The sequence below is a fragment of the Pyrus communis genome, chromosome 12 (assembly GCF_041283825.1).
Source record: "Pyrus communis isolate YQ-2024b chromosome 12, ASM4128382v1, whole genome shotgun sequence".
NCBI classification, from domain to species: Eukaryota; Viridiplantae; Streptophyta; class Magnoliopsida; order Rosales; family Rosaceae; genus Pyrus; species Pyrus communis.
In genome coordinates this window covers 4,812,490-4,823,552 of record NC_142576.1, presented here as the reverse complement: position 1 = coordinate 4,823,552, position 11,063 = coordinate 4,812,490, and the positions used below count along the sequence as shown (strand labels likewise).

The window sequence follows — 11,063 nt, the reverse complement described above, 5'->3', positions numbered from 1 at the left end:
CAGCTGAATTGAATGAAATGACGAAATTAATCGACAAAAACTAATTAGAAGGTGTGAGAGACAACAACCAACATGTAATATCACTACCCTTATACAATTCAAGCATTTCTAAGCGATGCTTTGAAAATCATGGTCGGTCACTTTCATCGCCATTAGACCAACTAAGGCTTGAAAAACAATAATTTAAGAGATTTTACTATTCATAGAAGTAAGCTCGTTTCAAACTGTTTTTGTTTAAAAACACTTATGGTCGTAAGCGTTTAAATTGAACTAATTTGATTAGACTTATTTTGCAATTTTAATTAAAGTACAAATGCTTTTTAGTATTAGGTGATTTTGCTGAAACTACTTCTATGACCTAAAACCATTTCTGAGTTTCGATGTCAGGATATTATCAGAAGTGATTTTTATTAGCAAAAAGCAACTTCAACCCCTGTATTAATATTCCTACGTAAACATTAAAAATCAGTCAAGAATTTGTAGTAAGTCTTCATTGATATGAGCATGAGTTGAATCTAAAGACAAACTGAGCTTTGATTGTACCACAAATCATTAATTTCTTTGGTGTGATAATTGAAGAGTTCAAAAACCAAGAATAATTTGTTCAAAACCTATAACAATAAGAGAGATGATAAGGGGGCTGTTTATAGATTCTCTGCTGCCTCATGCTTTTAACACCATATTTTATAATATCTACACATAAATTAACGTTAAATAGTGAGATGACAGAAAATTCGTGGAGAATCCCTTTTTGATGATGATGATGATTCATTATTGTTAGCATTTCTTACACCTCCAATACACAACCATGCAATAGAAAACGAGTTTATTGATACAAATAAAACTCATTTTTCCTCAAGGCTTGTATTTACTCAAATATGAGCACAAAAGTTTATGGTCATTTTCCCAACTTCAAAGCACAAGGGCAGCCTAAATGATCCTCTAGGTCCAATCTCTGTATAAAGAAAAACTATACAATGTAAAAGAAATACATTTGATACATCAAGTATCGTGATACAATTTATTGAAATTTTTCTTTGAAAGTTTCAACTTATTATATTATTATACTTGCTGTATCGAGCATGTTCTCGGCACACTGAAAAATCTCGTCTACATAAGATCATTGCTTCAAGGGCAAAATCGTGAAAATGGAGAAAGCAAATTCTGCTGTTTTAGGATAATAATAATAATGATACTTTTTAATGTTAATTAAATAATGGTTTTTGGTAGGTTTGACCATTGCTCATTGGGCTCCCTTCCTCTTTCAGGCTCCTCTCTCTCTCCTCTCTCTCTCTCTCCTCTCTCTCTCCCAATTCCAATATTCCCAAATCATCTTTTGTCTACTTTTCTCTCCCTCTCTAAAATCTTTCTCAGTTCCCTCGCCTTTCCCAATCTGCTTTCTTTGACTTGTTTCAGGCTCTTTCTCCTCCAAAATATAACCCATATATTCCAATTTTTCATTTCTCTCAATCCATTTGAAGCTGCATGAAAGCTGGTAATTTTTTCTTCTTTTTGTCTGTTGAATTGTATTATTTAATTGCTTTATGTATTTTCATTTCACTGTTCTGTTTTGCTCTTTGAAAGCTTGTAAAGGTGAATTTTTGTCGGTTTTTTTCTTCCTGGCTGAGATTTTCTCGAGAAAATTCTGGGCACGCGTGTTGTGGGATTCATTTGTCTGTCACTTTTTTTTGGGTATGCTGCCGATTCGATTATATTGTACAAATGGGTAATTTTGTTTCAGCTCCTTGGTGATTATCCAATTGCGATTTATTGGTTGTTGTCTAATTTTTGGGGTAGAATTTTGGGGTTTTATGGATCTGGGCTGGGAATGTTTATGAAGTTGAATGGATGCTGATTGATGGGTAATTTTTTAATTTTTGAAAGGAGCAAGAATCGATTAATGGGTTCATAGTTTGATTCCTTGAAATTTAGTAGAAAAATTGTTCACTGGTGGAGAATATTATGTAATTTGCAAGTTGGCATTTGGGAGATTTAGGTATTTAAGTGATGTGATTTGGATTTCCACTCATGATCTTCGTTTTCCAGATTTCTGCAGTAGAATGCATCTGTTTCAGAACCTCACTGTTTAATTGGATGCCCAGAATTACTGTTGTTTTTATCATTTTTTGGAGAAGATGCATATTCCATCTATCAGTCAATTAAATCGGGTTCTTTTGTTTTGAATTCGTTATCTGATTATCCAGTTTAACATTATTCCTGGACATAACTTTTTGATGTTCTTTTCGTAGAGTTTCGATTGGTTCGTTGATTTCGTTTTCGCGCACATAAGCTAACATCATGTCCGCTTTGTTTCTCTGTCGCAGAAAGTTAAGGCCGTCTACACGCAGGAAAAAGTTTTGAACATAATATGGGGTGCTTCACAGGTTTGAAGTGCAAAAAGAAGAAGTCTGAGCAGACTATTTATAATAAGCGTGTCCCGAAGGAGCAAAAACCAGCTGCATTGCCTGAACCCCAAATCCAGACCCGATCGCTACAGTCTGCACCCCCGAGTTTTAGGAACAGAGTGAAACCTATTCAACCAGTTAATAGAGTCATCAGCAATAGAGCACGAGCATTATCAGCTCCATCGACCCTTGATGCAGCAGACCAAGACGATCTCTCTGAATACGAAGAACCAGAAGACTCAAAGTACCGGCCTGGAATAGTGAAAGAACAATTGTCACCGGTTCCCCAACCTCTTCCTCTCCCATCGCCCCAGGTTGGCGCTGCACTGAGAACTACGGGAAGTTTTAAGTCAGTGACTAATAGTGGCCCTCTCTATGCTTCTGGACCATTGCCACTCCCTCCTACGGCAGCACTACCTACTGGAACAATACCTACTGGAACACTACGGAACTTTTTATATGAAGAAATAGCATCAGCTTGCCACAACTTTTCTTCAGACCGATGCATGTCGGAAGGCCTTTCTTCTATTATATATAAGGCTTCCTTTGGAGATGATTCATTGAGTTCAAAAAAGTTTGAAGCTACTGTTACTCGCCTTCACCCATCCACTCAGGTAGCTTATAAAATATTCAGTTGATTAGGATGAAGATTGCAGATTTCTCATGTTTTTTGGCCCCTGGTTGAATTTTAGACTAACTTTGAAGGTTGATAATTGAATCTTATAGAATTACTTCTACTTGTGGGTGAATTTTTAGAGTTTTATCTATTTAGGGATTTACAAATAGACCCATTAGTATGTAAGTGTTCCAAGAAATAAATCATGTTTGCCATAATATAGGAGGTAATTGAGAATATAAGTAGCATCTCATGTTTTTTACAGTTTACACGATGCGGTGGACTCACCTGTTTTGGGCCCAAGTTCTGCATTCCTCATCTTAAAACATGTTTTCACATTTATCTTCTTTGATATCCAAGCGCGTATTAAATGCCTTGTGCTATGGAACAATGTTCCAAACATGTGTTTAGGAATTGCTTCTGCTTGTATACTTCAGATTGTTCGCGAAATAATCCCACTTTCTTTTTTCTTCTTTTTAGGGTTTAAGGGAGTTCATAAATGAGATAAACACCCTTGCAACTTTGCAACATCCAAACCTCTGTAAATTGCTTGGCTTCCATGCACGTGAGGGTTCGGAACAGAAAATGCTGGTGTATGAGAGGCTCTATCATGGAAGTTTAGACCGGCTTTTGTATGGAAGATCAGAGAAGCCTCCGATAGACTGGAATACAAGAATGAAAATTGCTTTATGCGCTGCACAAGGTCTTACTTTCTTGCATGAAGAAGGGCCTTTCCAGGTAATTAGAACATTTGCTTGAATCTGTTTTTCAAAGACAGTTGAAATAAACGAAGCATGTATAATGCATTATGTAGCTGATATTGCTAGTTGCTCGTTAATTTAGTAAATGCAACTCTTTTTACACTTTCACCTTAGTGTCAAAATGTTCGTAGTGTTTAGATGTTTTAAGTAACTGTCTTGTAAAAGATAATGTCATGGCATGTATCCCTACATCTCTGTGATGACTGAATTACCTCACATATCTGCAGGCGATGTACAATGAATTTTCAACCGCCAACATACAGATTGATAAAGATTTTAGTGCAAAGCTTTCAGGATATGGTTGTGTCGGCCAAATTCCCGAGGCAGAGATCTCCAATAGTTCCGTTGTAAGTTTGTTGATTCTGTTTACACTTCAGAGTAGTTATTACCTATTAGTCTTCAAACCTTGTCTGTAGGGCACTAATTTCCCACACAAACTTACAATTTCAACATGATCTGATACATCTCTAAAATGAGTAACCTTTCTTCTTATCATTATCCAGGCAGTGGCAAATCTATCAGTGGAGACACTCGAGAGAGGAATGCTTACTCCAAAAAGCAATGTCTGGAGTTTCGGAATTGTTCTTCTGGAACTACTCACTGGCCGGAGGAATCTAGACAGCCGTCACCCCAAGGAAGAGAGGAATTTAGTTAAGTGGAGCCGGCCTTTCTTAGCCGATGACTGCCGACTTTCACTAATCATGGATCCTCAGCTGAAAGGTCGCTTCCCATCCCAAGCAGCCAGAAGGGTGTCAGACATTGCACAGAAATGCCTTCAGAAGGACCCATCAGAAAGGCCTACCATGAGAACCGTAGTTCAGCATCTCAAGATCATACAAGACATGAAGCACTCGTGCAGGTTTCCATTGCAAGAGCCAGCATTTGCCGGAAAGCACATGTCAAGATCACCCAGCCTTAATGGAATTCTTACCCCTGCGCCTCGGTTAAGTTTCTCTCCTTCACCACCATCAGCCGCCCGTCCATCCATTTCACCTACAAGACGACCTGCCCTACTTACGGCTCTACCTCCACGTGCTTGCTCCTCCACTCTCACCTTTGAGGGGCTAGACCGGCAGGAAAGCCAAAAATCATCATCATCGACTGTTCCTAGGGCTAGTGTTGAGGGATTTTGATTGTTTATAATGTGCCTTTTTTTCATTTTATTTTTTCATTTGTTGTTCGTCGTGATTCGACACAATATATAGAAGATAAAAATGTGATTCCACCTTACTGTTGCCTCGTCTTGCAGACGACGAAACAGTGAGGAAGTCCTCTTGTAGATATAATGCATCACTGGTTGGTACTGGTAAACATCTAGTTTCCCTCTCGTCTACTCGAAATCCAATCAATTCAGTTTCTGTTTTTCAAGCCGTCTCATCGATTTATGTTTAAGTACGCGTTTTTTGTTTAATACAAGCGATATTGTTACTTTAATTTAAACTAGGTGAAAGATCGAAAGGGAAGGATTTGAATTCAGGATGCATTTATGTACGTTGAATATGTATAGATATAAAATATGAAATATTGAGACGAGAATTTGAATTTGAGACTTATTTTTGGCACATTAATTTACAAGTTAATTTTAATGTAACGTACATTCACACTCAGCTAAAATCATTTAGCAAACAAAAGAAAACAAGCACAAAATGTCTGTAATTATACAAGAAACAAGTCGACAAAAATTTCGAAAAGAAAAACACCTGGAACTTCATCATAGAGGGTCATCTTGGCTTTTATCCGGCCTTTCTTCACCCCCGCTTTCCTGCTCTGGACAGCGATTCTCATCGAGTTGTTCCTCAGTCTCATTAGCGGCTTGTGGGGGAACATGTGATGTCGAACTTTCCTGTTGCTCAGATATCAAGCTGGTAATACCATTGTGTTTCATATACGTCTCAAGAGGAAGAGTTGCTACTTGTACAAGAGATATCATACTCACATGGTCTGGCCCTGCTTGTACGTCTCCTTCTCGGCCTGGATGGGAATTCAGGTCTAGTATTCCCTTCCCAGTTTCAGCCAGTTTGCTTTGGCTCTTGGTTTCTGATTCATTTGCAGACTTGGCCTTGTTGTCTGAAGGATCAACGTGTGATGATACAAGCCTAGAAGTGCTGTCTACTTCTGCTTCATCCCTAGGGTTCCATGTGTGCTGGCTTCTGTACGCAATCTCTGCTTCCCGCTCTGATTGGCGTTTCTTCTTGTTGATCATCATGGTTTTAAAACGGCGTTTGACGGTCATGCACACGTTGCATGTGCATGTAGGCTTATGTTTGCCCTTTCCACTTGGGGGCTGGATGCACACAATGCATGAGCAGCCAGGACGATGCCTGGGATGTTTTGTTGTTGTAGCAACTGATGCAGCTTCTGGATTGGCCACACTGTCTCCGAGTATTGCAGCATTGGCCAAAGCATCAAGGCCAGAAGCTTCGTGCTCTGGGGTTGGCCTAGGGTCTGCCACTATTCTCCTTTTCTTGGATTCTGTAAAACAATACATTAATTCAAACATTTTCTAGATATATTTTGATGAGAAATTTGAACTTTTAATTTTCGCATGAAGAGTGTAATTCTACAAGAGTTGGGAGACTCGGGACCATAAATGTAGAAGTAAACGGATGATATCTGATCCTTAAAAATTAAGAGAGAATTAAGATGGCATCATACCCTTACACATTCTGAGAAAATTTTCCAGTTCCCTTGGGCTCAATTCATCTGGTATAGAGCACAAAGACCTGACGAGACAAAGTTAGAGACATGTTAAGCACTTCTGTTACTGCAAGAAATCTTGTAGAATAAAAGAAAAAATTGCTAACCTGCTTCGATCCCAAGCATTGTCTGCGCATATCCACTTAGATGAAAGTAATGCATCAGCTGGCAATCTTCGCCATTTAGAGCAACTATCACACTGCACCCATTGCTCTTGTTCCCTAAAGAATCAGAAATTTTCAATTGAATTGGTACAGAACAAATTGTGTAACGAGTCTAATGACAGGAGAATTTTCTCTTTGTACGTTCTTACCCAGTTGACCGGACCGTGAAAATACTCCTCTTTCCAAACACTGGAGGTTCCTAAATAACACAAATTTATAGTTATTAATAGCCGCGCGATCTATGACCATCAAAGTAGCATCTATCATTAGAAATAACTGCTTACATATATCAACAGTATGTTCTCTAGTGACCTGGAAAATCTCAATGACAGCACTTACTTCATATTCTTCGAACTCCAGATCCTCAATCACAACAGTGCTTGGCTTGGAAGCTGGAGGTGGACGAAGCAAATCCTGAGCCTCTTCCCAAGTAAGCTTCAGCTCTAGAGCATCTTGGCTATCAATGAGCAACCTCTTACTCTTGGACCCTATATTTCTAGTTCTTTTCCTCTCAGGAACTAATGATGGCATCAGCAATCCTTCCCTTGTCCTCCCTTCCTGCTTCTCGGTTTTATTCCAGCTAATATCACCACTAGCAGTAGTCAAGTGTTTCGACAGTGCATTTAGATGGGGATCCATGCTTCCCTTAAGTGACTGAAGAAGGCCAGGGTAACCACTTATTACAGGAAGGTTCTCAAAAACACCCGAAAACAAGGTTTCACTTGAGTGAGGGCCATTCTGAATGGCAGTAAGATGGGTATCCTGTTTATTTAAATAACTTGCATATCAATAATATATTATCCATTTTGTTAATGTGACAATTGAAAGAGGCTTTTACCTGCATTGAAACAGTATTTGATGCTTTTCGAAACCCCATAATTAGTTTTCCTTCAGGATCCATACGACTGAAAGTCACTGTACAAAAATTAATAAAAAAATTATCGCATAAGTAGTGTAAAACATTTCTCCACCGCAAGTGGTTTTCGCTAATTACCCTGGAAAATCATTTAGAAAGACAATAGGGCCCAACAAACGAACTTTTTTTTCTTTTTTCATAATGCACCATAATCAAAGGTCCAAGGTCCCAAAAGGCCTTCCAGTGGAGTGAAAGAAAATCCCAAATCTACAAACACACACACGCACTTGCAAAAACATATAAACTAAACAAATGCAGTCACCAAGAATTACCAGTATCTCCAGCCTGCAACTGCATGGACTGTATGCAGGGAGTCACACCCTCCAAAACATACATCCTACTGTTGTTATTCGGCCAGAATCTGAACTGAAACACCCATTCTTTTCCCTTCACATCTTGAATCCTTAAAGGAAGGCCCTCCGGTTGAGAGATGGGAGGAAAATATGCCTGCACAGTGGTTTATACTTGACTGTAACAAGAGCTTGTAGAGAAAAATATGGTAATGAAACAATAAAGATGACGGGTATGACCACAAATATCAGAGAAACGTTGGGGATTATAAACTAGAAAACTTACTTCAGCACAAGCTTTAGGGAGCACCAAACGACCAATTCGACCAGCATCACTGGCACTTAGCATTTTTTCAAACAAAGGAACAATTGTGGAATTTGAACTTGATCGAAGTTAAGGAAGTCACAGGCTGAGTTAGAGGGATAATCATGAAAATTTTCCTTATTTTACTTATAGTTTTGATGAGGTAGTAATTAACTTATGAATAAAGCAAGAAATGAAATATGGATACTCTCCAGATATTTGCTGTAATTCCTGGTCAGTAATCCTGGGCCAATAGCGGGGAAGTAGCTGATTCCGTCCCCGTCCTTCGGCAGGTGGCCTTGCCACACGTGCATGTGAAACCATTGTAGAATTTTCCTCCAAACCTGTGGAAAGGGCCAATTTGGGAGGCTTTGGAAAAAGATGTCGAGACCTAGCTCCTGGTGGGCGTGGAGAGGATGTCATGCTGTGTTCCCTTTCATCAACAATGGCACTAGGAAAAGGATTTTCTTTTCCCAAAGGTGAACCGAGGGTCATACTCAAATTTGTACGTGGAAGTGATTCATATAAATTATTTATCCCCAAGTTTGCCTTGAAAGCTTCTACTGTGGAAGCTTCAGCTGATCCATTGGATGCCTGATTGAAATTTGAAAAACATGTGCCTCCAATTTCACCCCCAGGAGGTGGAACCTCATCATGTTTCCATTTGAGCATTAACCCTTTTGTGTCGTTGTTCCGAAGTTGAAGCAAGTTCATAAGTCCATTACAATCTTTATTATTTCCCAACTGCACAAGCTTCAACTTTTCAACACTATGTCCATCCAATTGATTGTTTGTAATATTTGACTGCAGCTCACTCATTTTGGGCGTGCCAAGACCATCAGGCTTTTCATCACTTGAAATCTGTGTGAATGCATTTCAAAAATCATCACAGAGTACTAAGCTATATGAGTACACTTAAGCATGCAGCACGATACCGCTATAGTCCTAAATGCAGGAAATAACCGAAGTTTTGTGACGGTGGAGAACATCACAAGACTTTGGTGTTGTTCACCGAAATCAGACCATGGACACTTTGTCTTCCATACCAAGAAAGACATATGAATCCTTTTTGAGGCTAGGACTGTCACACCCCAAGGATCACTATAAATATCACAAAATTTACCACCATAACTGTATGTTAAGGTTGACATGGTTATAGAAATTGATCTTACAGGGTGAGGTCCCGAATCTTTTGCACATTTTATGCACTTCACACCACCACCGTCAAGAAGATCAAGAAGTAACGTGGAAGCAATGCATCCGCAATGTAGACGCTGCAGCAAACAAATTTATTGAGTGCAAATGGTTGAATGGAAGAGCCAAAGTAAGGGGAAGAAGTCAAGAAACCAAACACGAAGTTATTTCTTTGTTGGATACACGCTCACCATGCCACATACTCCGCACTCCCTCCAACCGGATTCATTTGAGTGGAAAACATCACAATAAATTGATTGCTCATATGCAGACCTAGTGTCGACGCCAATTTCATATCACAATACCAGTCATAAATCTCTCATGTCATATTGCTATTTCAAATTTATATATAGAATGATAGCAGCAAGTAAGTTAGAAACAAACAACCATAAATGATCCACGCGAAAGCATTTAGAATACATGTTATCATAGCTTCTAAAATGCAATAGTATTCTACATTCTCTCCGTCGGAATAGGTGTTACCATAGCTTTACATAATTCAGTGGTACTGAAGAATTAAATGTATCTTAGATTTTAATTATCAACGTTTATTATTACATCAAATCGAATATTACGGGTTAAATTGTATTATTCATGTAGTTTGAATAAATACGGATGTAAGAGGTACAACAAATAACAAATAAAATGCCAAAATAAACCAGCAAAATCGTGGAAAAATAAAAATAAAAATCCAAACAACAGCTACAATTTATCATGTAGCCGTAAAAAATAAAAATCCAATAAGTACATGAATTAAAAAATAAATAAAAAATCCAAATCCAGAGGTGTAAAATTCATAAAGTTGAATAATTTAAGCAAAATCTAATGAACTAATTACCAGCACTTGAGACAGAGATTGGCGAATCCGCCAGATCGCAAAGCCCAACCTCTCTTCCACTCGATCGACGTCGAGGTCCCGCAGGCAGCGTTCATGCAAGTCCGCCGCTCCATTTCCGCACTTAAATTCTGTAAATTTTCAACAAATTTCAATCCACTCAGAAATTAATCCAAAAAAATCCCCAAATCTAATCCTCACGATTTCGGAGAAAGCAAAAAACCGAAAATTGACCAATCAAACAGCAAAGCTACGAACAGAGAAGCACAACGGAGAAGAAATCAACCTCAAGCTTGCAGCTTTCAGCTGAACAGAATCAGAACTGCTTCAGTTGAGCAGATAGGAGTGGAAGGCGGCGGGGGCGAGTCTGCTACCACTCTGGTTTTTCGGCGGCGGGGGGATTGGTGTTGGATCGGCGATTTTGCCGTGAAGGAAGCGGCGGAATGGTCGAAGACTTGGAGTTGAAATTGGATTCCGGCGAGCTGAGAGATGGATCGGCGGTTGTTGGGTAGGGAGAAGGGGAGCGTGTGCATGCAGAGTTGAAAATTGAAATGAAAAATGTACAAAATGCATGCACGATGATGATTATGCTTCAAGACTCGGCCAACTCGCCCACCTTCTCTCCTTTTTCACTTTCACTGTGTTTGGACGTGGAAAATAAGTTTAGAATTTCAACAAAAGTTGAAATTCATAAATCTACATGCATCAATCTTCTTATTTAGATTTGTAAATATGGAAATTTATTCATCCAAACCACCCATCACCGTCACCACCGCAATCATAATCATCGCCACCACATAATTATCATGTTGGAATTTCTTAATAATATTAAATTATTCATCTAAATGTAGTATTACTAATCATTTTTGCATGAAATTTAA

General features: G+C 38.8%; 2 protein-coding genes across 4 annotated transcripts; one reads left to right on the top strand and one right to left on the bottom strand.

The window, feature by feature from the left end:
- Window positions 1–1,211: 1,211 nt before the first annotated feature.
- On the top strand, window positions 1,212–5,150 carry LOC137745115 (putative serine/threonine-protein kinase PBL1). The gene is made up of 5 exons (XM_068484997.2): window positions 1,212–1,495; window positions 2,325–3,019; window positions 3,502–3,759; window positions 4,010–4,129; window positions 4,286–5,150. Exons 2-5 carry the CDS (start codon window positions 2,369–2,371, stop codon window positions 4,913–4,915), a joined length of 1,659 nt encoding a protein of 552 aa, XP_068341098.2. The 5' UTR covers window positions 1,212–1,495; window positions 2,325–2,368; the 3' UTR covers window positions 4,916–5,150.
- Window positions 5,151–5,318: 168 nt separating this feature from the next.
- On the bottom strand, window positions 5,319–10,824 carry LOC137745113 (B3 domain-containing transcription repressor VAL2). 3 transcript variants are annotated; one of them, XM_068484994.2, is made up of 13 exons: window positions 10,469–10,824; window positions 10,186–10,313; window positions 9,539–9,620; window positions 9,326–9,427; window positions 8,362–9,014; window positions 8,136–8,232; window positions 7,832–8,006; window positions 7,482–7,558; window positions 6,983–7,405; window positions 6,793–6,842; window positions 6,587–6,700; window positions 6,438–6,505; window positions 5,319–6,254 (listed from the first exon to the last, which is right to left on the bottom strand). In XM_068484994.2, the coding sequence occupies exons 2-13, from the start codon at window positions 10,296–10,298 to the stop codon at window positions 5,494–5,496; spliced, it is 2,715 nt and encodes a 904-aa protein (XP_068341095.2). In that variant the 5' UTR covers window positions 10,299–10,313; window positions 10,469–10,824; the 3' UTR covers window positions 5,319–5,493. The 3 variants fall into 3 exon arrangements, with proteins under 3 accessions (XP_068341095.2, XP_088537444.1, XP_068341097.2); XM_088681318.1 differs by having other exon boundaries at window positions 6,983–7,381; window positions 10,469–10,746; XM_068484996.2 differs by having other exon boundaries at window positions 6,983–7,297; window positions 10,469–10,746.
- Window positions 10,825–11,063: the final 239 nt, after the last annotated feature.

Coding starts and splice junctions, on each gene's coding strand:
- LOC137745115 (XM_068484997.2), top strand. CDS start 2,369: ATGGGGTGCTTCACAGGTTTGAAGTGCAAAAAGAAGAAGTCTGAGCAG. Junction 3,760..4,009: donor ATGAAGAAGGGCCTTTCCAG/GTAATTAGAACA, acceptor ACATATCTGCAG/GCGATGTACAATGAATTTTC. Junction 4,130..4,285: donor AGATCTCCAATAGTTCCGTT/GTAAGTTTGTTG, acceptor ATCATTATCCAG/GCAGTGGCAAATCTATCAGT.
- LOC137745113 (XM_068484994.2), bottom strand. CDS start 10,298: ATGGAGCGGCGGACTTGCATGAACGCTGCCTGCGGGACCTCGACGTCG. Junction 8,007..8,135: donor TCCCTAAAGCTTGTGCTGAA/GTAAGTTTTCTA, acceptor ACCACTGTGCAG/GCATATTTTCCTCCCATCTC. Junction 7,406..7,481: donor CAAATACTGTTTCAATGCAG/GTAAAAGCCTCT, acceptor TTAAATAAACAG/GATACCCATCTTACTGCCAT.